Source organism: Hydractinia symbiolongicarpus, chromosome 8 (assembly GCF_029227915.1).
Source record: "Hydractinia symbiolongicarpus strain clone_291-10 chromosome 8, HSymV2.1, whole genome shotgun sequence".
Classification (NCBI taxonomy): domain Eukaryota; kingdom Metazoa; phylum Cnidaria; class Hydrozoa; order Anthoathecata; family Hydractiniidae; genus Hydractinia; species Hydractinia symbiolongicarpus.
In genome coordinates this window covers 13527422-13548439 of record NC_079882.1, presented here as the reverse complement: position 1 = coordinate 13548439, position 21018 = coordinate 13527422, and the positions used below count along the sequence as shown (strand labels likewise).

At 32.7% G+C, this 21018-nt stretch overlaps 2 protein-coding genes across 4 annotated transcripts in view; both read left to right on the top strand.

Annotated features, from left to right (window-relative positions):
* Positions 1–15186, top strand: part of LOC130654397 (probable methyltransferase TARBP1) — a 39266-nt gene extending 24080 nt beyond the window's left edge. For all 3 annotated transcript variants that reach the window (XM_057456964.1, XM_057456965.1, XM_057456966.1), the window contains 4 exons: positions 463–779; positions 3298–5881; positions 6045–6506; positions 14344–15186. In XM_057456964.1, the coding sequence (XP_057312947.1) occupies positions 463–779; positions 3298–5881; positions 6045–6506; positions 14344–14477 (3497 nt within the window). In that variant the 3' untranslated portion in view covers positions 14478–15186. The remainder of the gene's footprint in view (positions 1–462; positions 780–3297; positions 5882–6044; positions 6507–14343) is intronic.
* A 691-nt stretch (positions 15187–15877) lies between these two features.
* LOC130654385 (apoptosis-inducing factor 1, mitochondrial-like) lies at positions 15878–20976 on the top strand. Its single transcript, XM_057456949.1, has 16 exons — positions 15878–16198; positions 16339–16407; positions 16507–16579; positions 16664–16782; positions 17047–17177; positions 17270–17360; positions 17444–17528; positions 17896–17972; positions 18066–18174; positions 18412–18450; positions 18537–18599; positions 19082–19170; positions 19245–19385; positions 19685–19827; positions 20029–20182; positions 20539–20976. Exons 1-16 carry the CDS (start codon positions 15944–15946, stop codon positions 20761–20763), a joined length of 1863 nt encoding a protein of 620 aa, XP_057312932.1. The 5' UTR covers positions 15878–15943; the 3' UTR covers positions 20764–20976.
* Positions 20977–21018: the final 42 nt, after the last annotated feature.

Here is a 21018-nt window from a genome sequence, read left to right as displayed (position 1 = left end):
CAATGCTTATTTCGTCATGTTTCGACAGAAATAAAGGGAAGTTATCAAGTGGCAAGTTATCAAAAGTGTGAAACATCTGGATAATAAGCAACTTGTATATAATTTGTTTCTGAAGTAAAGTTCTTCTTTGACTTTGGAATTAGAAATGTGTGCACACGATATACGAATTTTAAAAGAAATAGTATATAGAATTTATAAAAAAAAATTAACAAAATAGATTTTTGAATGAAATTTTTCCATATCCTTAAAAACTTTCTTGGACTTAGAATTGTTTGGAGTGGCAAGTAAATCTACTTAAATTTGGAATTGGGATTTTGAATTGGGAGTTTATTTTAATGTAAGCATTAAAGCCTTTTTTTAAAGAAACCTCCTAAGCACAGGTTACAGGTTGTCACACAAATATGGATATATTAACTATAAAGTAGAATTATATTATTATATTATTATATAATTATATTATAGAGCTTAGGTTGTTGCACTATTCATGGCTATTGATTTTATTACGACGTGCGTTGCTTCATGAATCAAAACCATTAATAAAATGGGCTATGCAATATTCTCTTCAAATGGATCTGAAGAAGATACCATTGCTTCAAGAACCTGACTGGAAATACATTTTTGTTCATTTGTTGCGAAATTTACAGCCTGTATTTATCTATGGTGGCGAAAACAACAGTCCTTTGGGAAGTCCCCCAGTTATTCTTCATTTACTCAGCAAATTCTTTTCATCCTGTCTAAATGTACTCGATCCCATTCAACAAACATGCTTCTGTAGTAAGGTATATTTTTGTTTTATCATTAATTTTACCAACTACAAACTGATTGAAGGCTGTCAAGCTTTCACTTTCAGTATGAAAGGTTGTAGGTCCAATTTAAACCAAGTTGTAACAGTGACCACAATGTCAATCGATTATGTCTGCTTAACATTGAGTTATTGTTGTAGTGCTATGTATATAATACGAAGCTCCATGTGTCTGTCTGTGACTTTTACAAAGACAATGTTTTTTGTCTCAATTAGTTACCGACAAATTAGCTATTTGTTGCCGTTAATAATTATTTTGATCAGCGTTTCAACCCCTAGACAGTAGAGAAAACAGGTAAACAAAATTCCCAAATAAAATTTTTGTGTATTAATGGGTCCTTGCTGATGTCATTGAAATTCCAGTGATAGTCTTTTCCATTGTTCTTCTGCCTAAGTGGAATAGTCTCTTTTAATAATAATAATAATAATAAGTCTCTTATAATAATGCGAAGCTTCGTCTATATGTCGGTGACTTTTGCAAAGTATATTTTTTACAGTTTTCTTTAATAAAGTCTTCAAAACATTGGCTATAAAATTCTTCTGTAATTTACCAAACTTTGACATTAAAACAATAACGTCAAAAGAAAGTACATTAGGATTAGTAAGGATCATCTACAAAAATTTCTAGCAATTCCGTTGCAATTCGTATTAAAAAAATTCGTATATGCTATATGCCTGTTTTAAATTAAATTTGTATAAGTTTTTAAAAAAATTCGTATGATTTTTAAATTAAATTCGTATGAGTTTAAAAAAATTCGTATGAGTTTAAAAAAATTTGTATGGGTTTAAAAAAATTTGTATGAGTTTTAAATTTAAATTCGCATAAGTTTTAAATTAAAACAAAAGTTTGTGAGTTTTTAATTAGATGCGTATGTTTTTTGTTTTTTTTAAAAAAATTCGTTCCAGATTTCATTAAATTCTTATATGAGTTTTTAAAAAAATTCTTTTAAGTTTTTATAATTAAATTCGTATGTTTTTTTTAATCGTACAAGTTTTTTTATTAAATTCGCACAGGTAAGAAAAAAATCTTATATAAATACAGTACAGTCCAGATGTAAGTGTACGCGTACGCTCAAGTTTTACACCTTTTTCTCGGAGGCGGTAGTTACTTATCTTTTGCTCTTATTAATTATCTTGCAAGTCTTGTAAGTCATTAACTTGTGCGTTATAAACAAAACATTCTGATTTATTTAAGAACAAAGAACGGCGACAAAAAAGCTTCGTTAGATTGCATTTTTTAAAGTTTAAGAACAAAAAGCGGCGATAGAAAAGCTTCGTTAGATTGCATTTTTAAAGTTTAAGAACGAAGAGCGGCGATAGAAATCCTTTTTTAGATTGCGATTTAAAGTTTAAGAACGAAAAGTGGCGATAGAAATGCTTCGTTAGATCGCGTTTTTAAAATTTAAGAACGAAGAACGGCAATAGAAAATATTTTTTAGATCGCATTTTAAAAGTTTAAGAACGAAAAGCGGCAACAAAAAAAGCTTCGTTAGAGATCACATTTTCAAAGTTTAAGAACGAAAAGCAGCGTTAGAAAAAAAATTTGTTGAAAAAGTAATGCGCTAGAATTACTTTAATAAATACGAAAAGTAAAAATTTTATAATATACACCTATTTAAAATAAAAAAAAAGATAAAGCAGAGATGTGTTTGAAATAAAAAAACTTTCTCTCTATTCTCATTAAAAAAAACTTTTTCTTTATTCTCATCGCCACACATCGAGACGGATTTTGTCACGATACTAGATTCTCAATAGATTGCGACAATTTATTTTAATTGTTTCTTATTATTATAAACGCGGTACATTGCGTATCGAGGTATTCCGTGCACGTTGCGTGCTCGATATGTTAAACAACCTTTTTTCAGTACTGTATTTGTCAAAAGTACATGAATCCTATACATTTTCTTGATCAGCAGTTCAAGTTCTATACAATACAGGCCACAGGTATACAAATTTCTAAGAAGATTTTTCTATTTAGCCAAGTCCTTGCTGACGTCAGCAAAATTTTAAAACCCTTATATCTTATTTGGCGTTCATCAAAAGCGAATCATTCTATACATTTTTTGATCCGCGTTTCAATCTCTACACAACAGAGGCAACGTGTGAACAACTTTTCTAAAAAAAAAAAATTTTTATGTATTGATGAGTCCTTGCAGACGTCATCAAAATTCCAATGATGGTTCTCTTTTCCATTATTCTCCTGCCTAAGTGGATTTTTCCACAGGCCTTACTGACTAGTTCTATAAATTAAATATTATAAAACGTTATGATGAAGATCTTTATAAGGTTTTCTGAATTTTTTCTAACTTGCGAACCATTATCTGAACAACCTATAGTATGAATTTCATTTACTGAATATTTAGAAGTTATATTTATAAAGGATTGTTTATAATAGAAAGTATCGTGCTTCATTGAGCAGTGTTGAGTACGAGTGAAATATTTTAAGGAAATAATTATTACTGTAATTAATATGTACCTATTTTTCTTTGTTTTAGTTACTTGACGTCATCACATCAACTTCATTTAATGACATATCGATGGTTTATATCACTAAAGCTGTCAGTATGCTATCAATGGACACATTTCCTTGTAAAGCAGTTGATGTGTTTCAGGAATTTGTCTTTTCACATATATCTACCTTTAAATTAAATTATCAAATTGTAATCTTTCAAAACTTGTCTGTATTTTTTACCATCAATTCTCCATTCGAAGAGAAAATATTCCACAAATTTCACAGTATCCTTTCTTATGCATTAAAGAATGGAATTATCAAAGTTGATGATAAGTGTTGGAACATATGGTTGCAGTGGTTTGGGAAATTTAACAAATCAACAAATGACTTTTTTATTGAAGAGGCTTTGAACAAAGCCCTTAACTCGTACTTATGTACTGGACAGTGGGAAAGTACCAACAACGTTGGTGTGGTAACATTACTGTTTGTGCATGCTCATACATGCAGTTTATCTAGTAAATTAATAGAGGGCTTGTTTTCAAAAGTTACAGATGCTGTTTTGAAGTTAAACTCAAATCCATACTTAGACATCAACAAGATCCTGAAAGTGTTAAGTCTTGTTTGTGGAATCTTAGAAATTGTTGTAGAATTAAATTCTAATACAAATGTAAAGATTGCGTCTATTTTAAATTTGCTTATTACATATACTGCTGAAATTTTTGCCTACTTCCTAAATCTTTGTGCTGATGTAGTAACAGAGCATGGCTGTTACGAAGATTTGATACACAGATCTGCATATTTTGTTGACCTCAACATGAAGTTAAATGTCTGCACTGACAATTCGTTAAAGAGTAATCTTGACCAGTTATTTGAAAGTTTAAAGAAAAATATGATATCTCGGCTTGAAAAACTTTTTACAAATCACAGTGTCAATACAACATCTTCTACAGATGTGTTATATGACATGGTTACTATTAAATGTGCTATTTTGTTAGCTAGATGGTATGGTACTGATTCCTGTGAAACCCCAAAATATTTGGAATTGCTTGCTGGTTTTACAGTGCACTTTGATCGACAAATCGTAAACAAAATTTGCAAGAATAATAAATTAAAATTAGTTACGTCTGATTTTTTTATCCAAAATTGTTGGCTCTGTTTAGATTTGTTGTTTAAACCTACTGTTTTAAAAGATATGAGGATGGACATCTTGGAGCGATACTTCAATGATGTAAATTTGGTTTCATTTAAAAAGGTGGAAACCTTAGTTGTTTTTGCTAAACATTTAGTAGTTTTATTTGAAAACATGGTGGTACAATTGGAAAGCTTAGTCGATTTTATGTGGAGGATAATAAGAGAGCAAACACAGGCCGATCAGTCTTTTTGGAACATTTTTCAGGGCTGCATTGAAGTAATCTTTCATCCAAATCTGTTCCTGTGTGCTAATGAAACCATTCAGTGCAAGCTAAAAGATATTTGGAATTGTGTACTAGAAATTGGAAGTAGGAAAGCAGGCATTGTCAATCTGTTGATTAAGCAATGTGTGAGTGTATGGGGTAGTTGTCCAAACAGCCAACATTTTCTTGACAGTTTGTTACTGTATCTTGATTATCTACTTCCTGTATGCGTATATGGGCCTCTGCGCAGAAAGAATGAAAGGCCTTTTAATGACCTTATCCACTATTTGCACAAGTGCAATGAGTATGATGGAATCAAATCCTTGATATCTTTTCACTCTCTGGATCAGAGTGCAAGGGTGGAGTTAGTTGATTTTTTTCTTACACTGAAGGATAGTAAAATGGCCACAGTTGTCATTACCAGGTTTTTATTGTCCTTGCTAAATTTTGAAAGCACCATTTCGAAGCAAGGATGTTGCTATTATCCAAACTCACAAATTCACCGTCAGAAAATAAGAGCTTGGCAAATTATCTTAATTCTGGTTGGCTTCTTTCCAATCTCTGATAGTGCTACGCACATATTAAACCAATTATATCAAACCTTTGCAGCTGATAACCAGCCTTCAGTTCGATATTTTATTGAGTGGTGCATTTTGGTAGTCCTAATAAGGAATAATGAATTGATCGAAACTTTATGGCTTCAGTTAGACTCTGCATCAGAGAAGAAGATCATCACAGTAACTTCCATATTTTCATTATGCATTCACTTAGCAAATTATCTGAATGATATTAGCTTCGAAAGTTTCTCAACTTCAGCCATTCCAAGATTATTACCTTGGTCGCAGGCACAGCATATGACATCACGGATTCACGCACAGGTCGCCTTGCGTGTAATCTGGGATAACATGGAATCAAGGAAGCTGGAGCATTTTAAACATAAATTTAACTGGTTACAGCATTGTTTTACGTTAAAAGAACACAACACAGCAGCTGTCAGGTTTCGCAAGGAATTGTTAGCAAAGCCTTTTTATTCTAAATTTCACCCTGTTAATCATTACTCATTGCAATCCATATTTTCTGGTTTTCTTACACTTGGAGAAGTGATCAAAGACGAGTGCATCATGTTTGATCAATTTAAATACAAAAAAGACACTACCTCCTCTGCAAGTTTTATTGAACTTACTACTTGTGACATTGACGAGAATTTGCAAGGAGAATTCAATGTTGTCTTAGGTATAACGTTTTCCTAATCTAAAGAGATTTAATCACTACTGTATTGCGTTGGCTAGTTTTTTCTCTTTTCTACAGGATAATTGGAAGGGAAAATTTAATATTCTTATCTTACTTGTTCAGGATTTAGCTTCTTGACACTGCTTGTTTATATTTTATTACTTAGAGAGCCTAGAGGTAAGACATTCTGATAAACAACTCATTGATATGCAAAAAAAGATTATGCCGTGGAGAATCCTACCGCCCTCCAATGATACAGCATTAATTACAGAATTCGAAAAGAAAAAAAAGTCACGTGTGTCAGATTTAGTGTTATGTGCGGTTCTGGTGGATAAAATTCCTAATCTTGGTGGCTTATGTCGTACTTCGGAAATATTTGGAGTTGGTACTCTTGTCTTGGCTAGCCGTCAATATGCAAGCGACAAAAACTTTAAATCACTCAGCGTGTCTTCAGAGAAGTGGGTGGAAATTGAACAGGTTCTGCCAATTAAGTTCTTGCAGTATTTGCAGAGAATGAAAGCAGATGGTTATCATCTTGTTGGTGTAGAACAAACTGCAAATAGCAAAATGATTGCAGAGTACAAGTTTCCAAAAAAGACTGTTCTAATTTTGGGAAATGAAAAGGCAGGTAGGATGTTCATGGTGTTTATATTTTTTCGGTTTTCCATACAATCCAAATTTCCAATTAGTTATTTGTAATCATGTTACTTTCATACTAAAATTGTATGACCCTGTCCTTTTTCCAATTATTTTGATTTTTTAATGCCTTGGGTGTTAATTTTAAACTTTGATAGTGTGTGTTTAGTTAGTAGTAAGTGTGGCGTTAACAATACATAACTTAGACACTTTCATATGGAACATAACGTAAACAATAAACAAAAAAGCTTTTTGTTTAAGAAAATTAATTGAATTTCCGTGCCCGAAGGCGTAGGAAGTTCTTTAAAACCGTCGTTTTTTTCTTTCGGAGCATTTTTTGAGAAAAATTGACCCCGGGATTTCACGTTGGTCCGTCACAGATGTAAACTTCGTACCCAAGCTCCTTAACTACTGGGAAGTCTAGTGTTGACGCTTCAGGCCAAAATTAGTATTTGTTTTCGACAAAATTTGGCACAGTTAACAAAAAAAGTATGCTGAACATAATGGTGACATAATAATTTTGATTTTTGTCACCTAAATGTCATTTTAGGCCAAAATTGGTCCAAAAATTAGAACTACTTTATTTTCAACAAAATTTGGAACAGTTAACAAATAAAGTATGCTGAACATGATGGTGACATCAAAATTTTGATTTCTTCTTACCTAAATGTCATTTCAGGCCAAAATTGGTCCAAGAATTAAAACTACTTCATTTTCAACAAAAATTAGCAAAGTTAACAAAAAAAGTATGCTGAACATAATGGTGACATCCAAATTTTGATTTTTGTCACCTAAATGCCATTTTAGGCCAAAATTGGTCCAAAAATTAAAACTACTTTATTTTTGACAAATTTTGGCACAATTAACAAAAAAAGTATGGTGAACATGATGGTGACATTTAAATTTTTGTTTTTTGCCACCTTAAATGTCATTTTAGGCCAAAATTGGTCCAAAAATTAAAACTACTTCATTTTCAACAAAAATTAGCAAAGTTAACAAAAAAAGTATGCTGAACATAATGGTGACATCCAAATTTTGATTTTTGTCACCTAAATGCCATTTTAGGCCAAAATTGGTCCAAAAATTAAAACCACTTCATTTTCGGCTAAATCTGGCACAGTTAACAAATAAAGTATGCTGAAAATGATGATGGTACAAAAGTTTGATTTTTTGTCACCTAAATGTCATTTCAGGTCAAAATTTATCCAAAAATTAAAATTGCTTTATTTTCGACAAAAATTGACACAGTAAATAAAAAAAGTATGCTGAAAATGATGGTCACATCAAAATTTTGATTTTTTGTCAACTAATGCCATTTAAGACCATAAACGTTTCAATCGCAAGACTTTCAACCATGAATGATAGGCTGTATTTTTTGTTAGCAATTTCTTTTAAAATGTGAGTTTACTATGACACGTTTCGTTTTGTTTGCGTTTGTTGTAAGATATAATGTCACTGGTGTGCTTTATCTTCAGAGGTTCATGCACCAAACCCCTTCGAATGTTTGGCACAATAACACAACGAATTAGCAGGTTTTCATCAAATATTTTAGTAGCGCGCGGAAATTCTTAGAGCCCCCAGGGCTTCTTGTTCACATTAAAAATTGTAAGTGTGCATTTTATTTTGTGTTAAAAACGTTATTAAAGCCCCTTTTACCATGCAAAGGGAGTATTTATGGATACGGATACAGAAATTTAAACAAGTTTGAAAATGCATAAAATTAAGATGAAATGTCAAGAGGAAAACTAAGCAGGGACAGATCTATATATCAGCCATTTTTTTACTGAGATTTAAAGCGGATTTACCTAAAATGACTGATGTTTCATAAAGAGAGGTGTTTACGCACACTGTTGACTTCCAAATTTTTGCACGCTTTAAAAAATTCCTTTGAGTATTTTGAAGGCTATAGCTTAAGAGCATTTTTCAATAGATTTCTGGTGAACAACTGAATTAGTACTGCTTTAAGAAAAGCGTGTGTGAGAAAGAAATCAGAATGAAACCCAGCACAAAACAACATGAAATTATATTTTAAAAAATATGCTGTATTCAAATAAAAAATTTATGCGAATACAGCATTTTACATTTTTACGTTTCTATATAGCTAATAAAAATTCCAGATTTCTTAATTTACTAGTTTAAAAATAGTAGCAAAGTTTCCCTGCACGTTTTATCTATATTCTGACTATCTAAAAACTTACAAAACAATACAAAATCAGCTTCTACCTATAGCACTGTCTCTTGACTAACAAAGTTTGTCGGAAAAAAGTATTTTTGGAGGTCTTTTAATTGATTTATATTTTCAACCCTCTATTCAACAAAAAGTGAAAGTGTGTCCAAGTACGTCAAGATTAAGTTACGAGAGATACCCTACTATTTTTAGAGTGAGTTGAAGCAAAATAATTGAAGTCTATGTCCCCTAGTGAAACAACATACAAAGTTAGTCGCAGGATAATTAAGCAGTTTCTTTCGTACGCCATATCATTTATGAATATGTGTTCAACTATATAATATATGCATTTGTGTATTATGTGTAGAAATTCTATAGAAATTCAACGCAGCGCATTTTAAGAAAGTTATCCGGACAGATTTTTGTGTATAAGCGAAATACTTAATTGCAACAATACACCTTTGGCGAAAAATTAAGTACATCCACCCAACTAGCGTGACATACCCTTAATCCGCCAATGGCACTCTTGTCTCCAGGCTTTTTTGATATGACAGAAAGCGGTGCAAAGTACCCTGAAATCATTGACTGGATTTTGAAATATGATTGGCCTTCATATTTTTGCATAATTAAGAGGATTATGGCATAGAGCCGTGATTGATTGATAAAGCTAGCCAAATTTATAAAAAACGTTTTGGTGTTACTTTCTTCAAGCACAAAACGCTTTTCAGTATAGTTAGCTTGTAGCAAGTGATAAAAAACTACTGTTGGCATATTATCTTTGTATATTTTAGGTTCATATCTTGTTTATATTTAGCTTATCTAAACAGCTAAACGTTTTTCGAAAGAAAAATTTGCAAGACCATAATCATACAAACTTTTGGTCTATATTATAAACTTCATTTCTAATTAGTTTATGAACCATAACTCCACTTGGATTTCTCTTGGTGGCACGAAAATTAAAACTCTTCAACAAACTGGATTTGAAATCTAACAATAAATCATCAGTTCGGCAAGCAAAATTTCTATTCAGGAAATACCTACTACACTATACTCTCATTAAGTTAGACGCTAAACAGGACACTTGTTAAGTAGTACACTATTCCTATTGCTACACTATTAAATTGTTATTTTAGTAAGGCAATACATAAATATGGTAAAATAAACCTTTTACAATCGCTAAAAGTATTTATTTATACCTTCAGCCTGTGCGGAAACATCTTCAATTTCATAATTTCCAAGGTTGCAATAAGCCAACAGGACTACATCCCAATAATTGAGCATACGTCACATCGTGCAGAGAGTCCAAGAGCTCAGCAGATTGCGTTCTAACAGTTCTGTTTACTTACTGTTTTCATTGTTCATTAATAAGATGTCATGTAATAATAACAAACGAGTGATAAAATGATCTGTTTTTTTTTAGCGAAATTTTTTTTTAAAAAAAGTTTAAATTATATTTTATCGCTTTTCTTTAACATGCTTTTCCATTAAAAAACTTTCTCTTTTGCTTCAGTAAAATAATCTTTCACTTCTTTCTTGCTTTATAAGCTTATTTATTTTTATTTCACGGTTCAACAATATCATTCCTTTTGCACACAAATGTAAACAAATCTTACTAATGTTAAATTATTCTTTGTGATGGAGAACCATTGAAATGCGTGATTGAAAGATCGAATGTTCATGTCGAAATGATAAGTTGGTAAAACAGGGGTATAATTATTGTATAAAAAAATCACTAATCATTCTCATAAGTCATAAATGCGTTACAGAAGCTGCTCAAGTGGTTGTTTTGACAAAAGCTGTTTTAAAAACTGCGTTAATTGCATTGCATGACTTCAAAGGGGACACTTTAGAATTAAGAAATTTGTAAGTCGTTCAACTTCTTTCCCAAGCCCTTTATTTGTCTGAGAAATAAGAGGGAAAACTGACAATAATGCCTCCCTTATTTTTATATATAGGTCTTACCATTACGCTGGTTATAAACTGTTCAGTGGATATACAGCCGATTGGGAAAAGGGGTGGGAAAGTGATTCCTTCTTGTGTAGTATGGGCTATTCAGAGAAAATATCCAGCAGAAAATAAAAAAATATGTGTTATTCAAAAAAGGTTAAAAAATGAAGGAAAAAAGTCATGTTTCAAATCTTCTTTGGATTGCTTTAACAGGATCGCTTTTGTCGGGTTTTTCAACTTTTGTTTCTCCTGTTTGTGGTAACTTATCTTTTTCGTTGTTGATCAGTTTCAAAGTAGCCGTCATTAATTCCTTAAATTAGCCTTTTTTTCTAATTTTTTGAATTTCTAATGCTTTGTGAACCACGTATGCATAACACAGCTTTTCTTGTGAGTTCAAAGGGAATTTTTGCCCGCAGCCAGTGAGCGATCTTATTATGGTCGATGTCTTTCTTTGCAGATAGTTGTGACGATAGTTCTATTCAGTTTCTTTCAGTTTTCTTTCAGTTTACAGTTTCAGAAATCTGAAAAAGTTTTTTTCAACTGTTTGTAAGTTATTGAAACAACTGAGAAGCAATTCATTCGAAAATAGCATGCAGTTATTTATTTTTTGCAAAGGTATTTTCTCAAGATAACCACCCGCTGCTTAATTTTTTGCTATGTTTTTTGTAAACTAATGGCAGCAAACCTATGGTTGCAAGTGAATCCTCAATCTACTACATCAGACGTTAAAAACAATGTGATAAATAGTAACAAGGCTAGAGAGATATCAACTGTGGCTGATACTAGAAGTAAAACCTCTTTCTACAGAATTAATCCAAACTATGGGCCAGTAGCCTATAACACTTTAAATAAAGTTACATTATTGTACCAGACCAATAAGATGAAGAGAGGCATGAAATTTCTACATCAAGAAGCTGTTGTAATGCAACCAAGTATCACGTCATGGGTAGATAAAACAAACGGTGAAAAACCATATTGACGAACTTATCATGATATTTGTTGCTGGAGAAAAAACTTATTCCAACTTTCTACAGGAGCTTTAGAAGAACATTACATTCGAATTATGAAATCTTTGTTATTAGATTGGTCCACCGACGTTAGTAATGAAAACACATTGAAAAAGTGTATGCCTGCACTACTTCTTCAAAAGAGTTCGAACAAAACTAGTGCTCAACAGAATAAAGCAATTTCGAAACAAGATTAGATTAATAAGAAAGAGGAGAGCTGACAGAACTCCTCCAAGAAGGATTTACAATGATAAAAAATACCTTACTAAAACGTTTTCTACATGAGGAATGGGAAAGTTAATGCGGCTCTTAAATCACTCAGCAAAGCTGGAAAAGATAGTAACCTGAATGGTGATACCATGAAAATGTTGGTGGTGAAACGTTCTAAAGCGAAGCCAAGAGATGAATATCTATTACGTGAAGGGCCAATAAATTTCGCACACGAAACCATGTTTGACGAAAGTAGACTTGGTTTTGTAAAGAAATGTGCAGCCGCAACAAAGGGAGCTTGTGGACTCTCTGAAGTTGACGCAGACGAATAGAGGCGAATGCTTAGATCAATATATCTATGGGCGTTTAGTGTTATTCCTACTTCCAAAGTAGTATGTTAGTAAAGGTGTGAATAATCCGGTTACACTTTGCCAAATAGAATATAACAACTCCATACAAGTAACAAAAACATTTTCAAATGATGTTTTTGTATAGCAAGATCAAGAATGGGATTCAAGTAGCTAAAAGAAAACAAAACGAAGAAAGGTTGGAATCTGTAAAAGCTAAGCACGTGTGAGCCAATCATAGATTCTAAACAATTGATTGCTCCACAGAAAGCAGGTCGTATAACTGGCTGACTGCTTTGCCAATAAAACGATACAGATTTACATTAGACAAAAGATTGTCCTGGAATGCTATCTGCTTGAGGTACAACCTACCACTCACTAGATCGCCAGAATTGTGTGCATATAGTTCATCATTCACTGTGCAGCTTGCATTAAGCTGCCACACTGGTGGATTTATTGCAAGACGACACAAAGAAGTCAAATATATCACTGCCCAGTTCGTATCTGAAGTATGCAAGGATGTTGGAGCAGAACCAGGTCTCTAACTATTAACAAGAGAATAGCTTCCGACAATCGACAAGACGAAGCCCATTTTAATATTGCAGTCTGGGGTGCTATGGACAGAGGGCATATTTTGATGTGAGGGTGTTCAACCAACAAGCTCGATGTTATAGTGAGATTTCTTTAAAAAAGGTTAATGGAATGAATGAAAAGTCTAAGAAGAAGACATAATCAAAATTGTAAAAGGTTTATTTACAGTTTTCAGAGCCACAGGAGTTATAGGTAGAGAATGTTGCAGTTTTTACTCCAGTTAGCGGAGCTATTGGCAAAAAAGAAGAACAACAAGTATAGTTTGACAGTGTTGGGTATGTGCCTGCAAGATTTTAGTTTGTTGCGAAGAATGATTTTATGTATTTTCGCGGATCTCGATCTCACCAGATAAAAAGATGAGTGGAGATGCCTGATATGGAACTTGTTTGTAAAGTTGCAGATGTTCATATATAACAAACGTTTTCGTAGTTCTATTATATTTAGGTTATATTGTTTCTTTGTAGGTAGAAAAAATATATTGTTAATATTGTTAATGAACAAGGATTACATAGTTACCATTATTGGCCAAAAACACTCATCGATACCAGGGTAATTTTCGCCGTCGTCTCTCATATCGAAAAGACAAAAATCCATGGGGCTAGGGTGACCACTTCCTTATTTTGTATTAAAAAATCGAGAAAAGAATTTATTACCAATTTATACTGCAGAATCAATAAACTTCCCATGGTAATATTATTGATTTATTTTTCAAACTGTAAAGTATCTAAATAACTTTTTCTCTGATCGTTTTTTCACACCTTTAAATTAAATGGGAGTGTAAATTTTTTTAATAGGTTTCACCCTCATGAGTATTATTTTTCAAAATAATGAAAAGTATCAGTATCGTTTATTTTCATAAAAAATGACCAATTTCAACCAAAAAAACTTGCTTCCGACAATCGACATTGTTTTTAAAAACAATTTTAGTTTGATTTCTATGGCATACGCAATAATGTTTTTATGCATAGTAAATTTACATTTTAAGTTGCCGAATTTGACGTGTTCATCTGAAAACAATTTTCTAAACTATTTTCTAAATATTACATCCTAAAGACGAAAGTTTAAGTTAAAAAGGCATTTTTTTAAAAAGTAAAATAAATCAAAAAACAGGGAGCTTTTGGAAAATAAGTAGAAAATGTTTTTACGTAATCTATCACGATTCTAAACAACATAGAATAAGAGTTGGCAACAAAGTAGTAGGCAGGGTGTGCTTCAAAAATGTTTCTATATTTTTTAGAATATTTTCAAATTATTTTCATACCATTTAATAGGGATTTAAAAGTGCTTTCTAAGTGATGCATGAATGAATAAATAAACTATGATGTACTATCGCTGTAAAAAACCGTGATTTGAAAAAATGGTGTGGTATGGTACCCCATACCTTTTGAGCATGTCAAAAGGTATACCATATCCTTAATAGAAGAAGGGGAGTTAAACGGAACAGAGCATTTATTTTAATTTAGCATTTAGTGTGGGCGGTAATTAGGAAAAGGCATTAAAAAGGATTAGGATGTTAAATAGATGAAGCACGGTATTTACACATTTTAATTATATTTTTAGGCATTCCGGTTGATGTAATCCAACATTTAGACGACTGTGTTGAGATCCCACAGTTTGGAGTTATCAGATCGTTGAATGTTCATATCAGTGGAGCCATTATGGTGTGGGAATATTGCAAACAGCACATGCTTTAAGTTAAAACTAGTTATTGATTGTACCTTACAGTTTGTAGCTGTTATTAACCTTAAGTACTTCAAAATATTGCTAGAATGTTGTTAAAACAAATGACTATTCACACAAAAGCTGATGCTGTTAATTTACTCAACAATGGTAGATATTGATTTTAAATAAACCCAAATTTACTCTTTTTTGTACTTAACTTTTTTATTGATCCAGAAAATTTGAGATGTTCATTTTTACTAAGTATTTATTCGTACTATTTTGATTTTTAAATAAAAAAAACTTTTTTTTATTCTTTTGCAGGAATTTGAGTTTATAGATAATTTTAAGGTTGCATTCTGAGTAAAGGGATTCCAGAAAAATGATATCAAACTTTTGGTTGACTTTGAGCTTTTTAATGTCTTCAGGATACGGTAAACTTGAGAGAAAAAATTACATTTTTGGAATGCAGCAAGTTTTTTTCAAAAAATGGAGTGAAGCAATGCAGATCTTAATAAAAGCTATTTGGTCATATGCTTTAATAAAAAAAAAAAATTGCTGAGGGGAGTTAACAAAGAGTGTGTTCTCAGTTTTTTTCTGCTTGGAAATTCCTTATATTAAATTAAATACGTCATCCTATGTGAAATTTATTTGTCTTTAGAACACATATTTTGGAAATAAAATTTGTCATTTAGACATGTTTGGATATACTAAGTGTCAAAAGGGGCTACCCTATCCTTAAAAGCTTTTTTCATTCTTAACCCTATTCAGTCCTGGAGGGGGGGGGGGGGGGGGGGATTCGCCCCCCCCCCCCCCCAACGGTTTTTTTTAATAACTCCTTAATGTTGCATGGCTCGATGCTTACTGAGTTTCAATATTGATCTATTAGCCACCTGCATGCCAAATTTTTAGGTCCCATACCTTTCAGAGGCTTTGATATTGGCTATTACTCCAAACTGCCCCTAAAAATCTCTATGAAACCTTTATAATGGGGAAAATATAATAACTCTCGTTAGCATTATTGTTAGAATTTGAAACGTACAACACAACTTTGTTTCATCAAGAAGAATCATTTTGCATGTTTTCGTCACGTGATTAATCCGATTTTCCGATTTTTTCCGATTTTACCCAAAAATCAAAAAAACGGATTTCCGGGCAATTTTTAGCAATTTTTAATGCGATCTGTGTAAAAACTGGAAAATATGTTAAATAACTTTTATTTAGCTTTTAAAAACTTCAAACAGAATGTAAAAATTCGCTCTAGAACTAAAGTAATTGAATTTATTGCTGCCATTTTGTTCCTTTTGTGACGTAATATAAGTGTGCTAAGTTTGATTCAATTTGGACGAGCCTATGAAAAGTTATTAAGGGGTGGCGGGGGCGGATCCCCCCTCCCCCGTCATAATATGTCCGAAAAACCCTGGACCAAATAGGGTTAATAAAGGTGAATTAATTTCGCGTACAGGTCTAGAAATCTCTAACTTAATTTTTTTGTAACAAAATGTTTTTAGACCGAGTGTATAAAATGTTACGTTTAATAAAAAGCAAAACATTAAAAAATGTTGCTGATTGCTGCAACACTTCTGCAGTTCGAAGATTCTCATTACTCAGCCATGTGTCAAAGAAAAAGCCCAACACAACTCAAGTCATTCTGTCAAATTTGCGTCATCGTCAGATGTCCTCTTTAACAAAGCAATCTTCAGACACTTTACTTGTTGCAGCTGGTACTGGCATTCTAGTAGCAACCTGTGCCGCTGTAAGTCATGGCTTATGTTAAAATATTAGACATTCTTATCAATTCCTTATCTCAACAGTGCAACCTTGGTGGTGAAGTGTACTCTGTGCTGCATATCTCTTTTGTTTAATTATATTATGTGTAAATATCAAGTTTTTTAGGCATATTTGTTTTCGAACACTGAACATGTTCCTGATAAAAAGGATCACCAGCAAAACGCAGAAGAAAAGGTATGCCACACATTTGTGGCTAAAGAGGCCATTTGACAAATATAATTGTTAACACATAAAAGACGCATTTCTCATGTAACATATATTAACTTTCTTCAGTCTGAAGTAGTTGGACAAATGGACTTTGATAGTGAAGAACATTCACAGGACGAAGATCAGGCAAAAACTGCAGGTAAGGTGAAGATTAGTAACTATTATTTTGTTTTATGAACAAACAACCAAAATTACAAAGTTGTGCGTTAATTTTCATTTACAGAAGTGATCCCTTTTCCACCTATACAAACTCCTGAAAGTGTACCATACTTGATTATTGGTGCTGGTACAGCAGCTCATGCTGCATATAGAGCGATTAAAAAGAACCACAAAGATGCAAAGGTAAGATCATGGACAAAACACAGTTACATCCAGAATGCCCACCCAGTCAGATAAGAAAATGAGTTTAGAAATAAATTGTGAAATATTTTTTGTGTGTTGATATTTACTTTGTTTCTGCTATTGATCGAACAGGAATAAATTGGTCAGCAAGTGTATGTAACGTCTGTTATTAATTTGCTTTCATGCCTAAGTAAATTTTAAAATTAAATAACTATAGTAAAAATTTTAATGTAGAAAGTCACTCATATGCACACAAACTTTTAGATTTTAATTATTGGCGAAGAGAATGTGTTACCTTACATGCGACCTCCTTTATCGAAAGAATTATGGTTTAATGAAAACCCAGATGTGGCAAATTCTTTGGTGTTTAAATCGTGGAATGGAAAAGAACGAAGGTAACAGCTTGTGATATGCACATTAATTATATTTATTTGGTTTCAGATGAGGGAAGCTTAGGGTTAACATTATTTCCTTGTAAACTTTGTAGTGTATTTTTTGAAGATGAGTCATATTACGCTGAGCCGAAAGACCTGACATCAAATGATGATGGTGGAGTAGCTGTAGTGACCGGCAGAAGGGTGAGTGACTATCCTCAGAAAAGTTGTCTGTCCTTGCAGAGAAAAACATAAAGGATGAAATAATAATTATTTCTTAATTTAAGGTATCAAGTATTAATGCAGAGGAGCACAGTGTAACATTAAATAGCGGAGAAAAAATTAGTTACGAAAAACTTCTTATAGCTACAGGTGAGAAATTTAAAGTTGATATCTTGATTGTGAGTACAACTGCGTGTCTTTCAACATCACTGAGCTGCAATTCCTTAAAATGAGGCAGGTGTGAAACTTTCTGACATCACTATGACGTCTTTATACAGTTGACTCTTGAAGAATTCAACCTTTTTTAAGGAACAAAACACTTCCCTAAATTATTGAAGGAAGTTCGAATTATCAAAAATGTCTGGGTGTCCAACAAAGTACTTACAAGATCTATAAATTTTTAAAATTTGCCTAAAGAAGTGCATAAAAGCCAAAAATTTAAGTTCGAAAAATGTTGAGTAATCGAATATTCGAGTCATCAAAGGTCAACTATACTTTTAATTTAATTTCACAATAGGAGGTCAACCGAAAAATCATCCTGTTTTTTCAAAAGCTGGGAAAAATGTCTCGCGTCGTACAACTTTGTTTAGAAATGTAAGTTTGTTCTTGTACCGTTTATCGCATTATGGCAACTTAAAAACTAACAGCTGAATTATTTTTTGTGATTTTTTTGCCTTAAATATTTAGGTTTCAGATTTTCGTGAACTGCATAAGAAATTGAAGTCCTCTGATAGTATAGTTGTTGTTGGTGGCGGATTTCTTGGTAGTGAATTGGCTTATGCCTTAGCTGCAACAGGTATGATTTTTGGAAGTAAATAGACCTTTAATAGTGCAACAGGTAGGATTACAGTGAGTAAAGTTAGCCTGCATTAAATAATGAGCGTGTAGTTTTAAAAGATCACAAGTTAACAGACAACCTCCATTCTTTCTGTTGCAGTGTAAAATATTTATTTCAATTTTTTAGATCTGACCATGTTCCAAAACTTTAAATTTAAAAAATAGTTTTAATAATCATAACACAATTACATTTCAGAGAAGAAGAAAAAAGTGATGCAGATATACGGCGAGGATGGTAATATTGTCCTTTCTTCATGTCTTAGAAGCAGTTCGTATTTATTGGAAGAAAACAAGCCATCAAAGAGGATTTTTTTTATTTAGGAAATATGGCGAAAATACTGCCACGTTATCTCAGTGAATGGACTACTAAAAAAGTAAAAAAAGGTAAAGTCTGCATTGTAGTATCAGAGTAAAGAATTTTTACCTGTTTGTTGTTAATTCGGAAGTATCTGATCAAAACTGACTAAAAATTGACTGCTCAGAGAATTAAGAAACGAATAAGGCCTTCTACCCCTTATGCAATTACAATAGCTAGTAATAAAAAAAAGATTTTTTATATATCCACTTATCTTGCCTTTTTTATTTACAAGTTCTTTTGAACGGTATGAAAAAAAGCATAAAATTTCTTATTTTACCATCAAGTTTCAAAATTAGCATTAGCATCTGGCGTAAGTTTAGTATAATTCCTCAAACGTTTAGTCATTTACTGAGAAATAAATTGTATTCCTTTCCACTTACAGTAGATAACTGCAACACTCTACAGGTTGAAATTAAGAAGGAGTTTATACGAATTTTTACCATTAAGCCGTTTAATTCATTGCAAATACATATAAAATTGTTTCGTTATTTGATTATTTGATTTTTAGAGGGTGTTAATGTCGTTGCAAACAGAACTATCACAAAGGCATGTTGTCGAAATAATCAAGTTGAAATTCAATTGGATAATGGAGACAAGGTTTGTTGGTAACGCATCTGGAGTTCTATTGTTCGCAATATTTTGATTTTAGATAAATAAATGTGAATGTTTAGGTTGTAGCTGATCACGTGGTTGTCTGTGTTGGTATTGAACCCAACATAGAGTTAGCATCGTCAGCAGGTTTAGAGGTCGATCCTGAAAATGGCGGCTTTCGCGTGAATGCAGAATTAGAAGCTCGATCAGACATTTGGGTAGTGAGTAACAAAATTTGTTGTACCTGAGAAGCTTTTACTAACGAAATGACTCCCAACTTGATTATAAAGGATTCTTAGAAAAAATCTACTTCGAGACCTAATTTCCTCCATCTGCCTAAAGAAATTCTCGAGCATAGTTTTTGTCTGCCGAATTTTACGCTTAGAAGAAAAAAGGTTTAGACGTTTAAACTTTGCGCACTCAGTGGAAATAATTCTCTTTACAGCATATTGAATTGGCATTCATATTAAGTGGATTTAATGAAAACCTAGCTCAATGAAGTTGCGTGTTGTTGCTTCAGGCTGGTGACGCGTCATGTTTCTATGACATTAATCTTGGTCGCCGTCGTGTCGAACATCACGACCATGCTGTCGTTAGCGGAAGGTTAGCAGGTGAAAACATGACTGGTGCTAAGAAAGTTTACAAACATCAATCCATGTTTTGGTACGCTTATTACCCAGCTATTATACTGTGCGCTGACAAACATTACTTGGTAACCTGTAAATTTTGGAGCATGTCTTCAGCTGTGTCAGTTCGGGTCACACAAGCTTTTTTTGCGTCAAAAAAATGTTTTTAATTTTATTTACCCGATGTTACCTCAAAGGTATTGCTTGATAGTGGTAATTTGTTTTTTGTTTTTCTTAGGAGTGATATAGGTCCGGAGGTTGGGTTCGAAGCCATTGGAATAGTAGACAGTGCTCTGCCAACTGTAGGGGTATGGGCAAAGGCAACACCTGCAGATACTCCTAAAGCAGCTTCAGAAGCCACTGGTGAAAGCATACCATCTGAAAGAGAAGAAGTAAGCTGAACTTTTGTAAAAAAAGAGTAAATCCTATACTATCCGAAATGATTTCATTTCAAACAGTATGGTGTTAATTCATGTCAAATCCATGCTATTATACTTCTGCTATCAGCCAAAAATAGTATTTACTTTGATTTAATTGCTCACTTTAACCGCGGTTAGTATTTTTTGGTGATGTAGAAGTTTCTATGCCATGTTATTTGCTCTCTTGAACGGGTCATAGAAAATTTGATTTTTGAAACTGTTTTGATGGCAAACTCTCTGTTGCGTCGTGAAGTGAAAATCAGTTTTTGTCATACTTGAAGCAGTGCGAACGTTACGTGAACTGTCATGTGTTAATATTGGAACTTTAGGCAGTTGAACAATCACCGGTTGCATCGTTGACTGTCACCACTTCGGCGAGCGACGAAGAAGAGTTTGGGAAAGGAGTAGTGTTTTATATGAAAGAGAAGAAGATTGTCGGAGTCTTGTTATGGAATATATTTTCACTAATGCCTGTTGCGCGTCAAATAATTTCTGATGGAAAACAGCATGACGACTTAAATAGTGTTGCAAAACTTTTTAACATCCATCAGTGATGCACAATGATCACGTGAAGTGGTTTAATAAACAACGATTTTAGTTAGATTCGGCTGACGGTTAAAAATAATAGCAGAGAAAACAATCGAAAGTTATGGCCAAAAACTTTTCAATCATCTAAAAAATTACTTAGCTCTACATTTTTTGTATTGTAAATTGTAAATTTGTTTCTATTAATCCGGAGTCAGATTAAACTCGCTTAATTGGCTAAAGTTGTTATGTTAAATTATAATAAGGAAATAATACTTTTAATG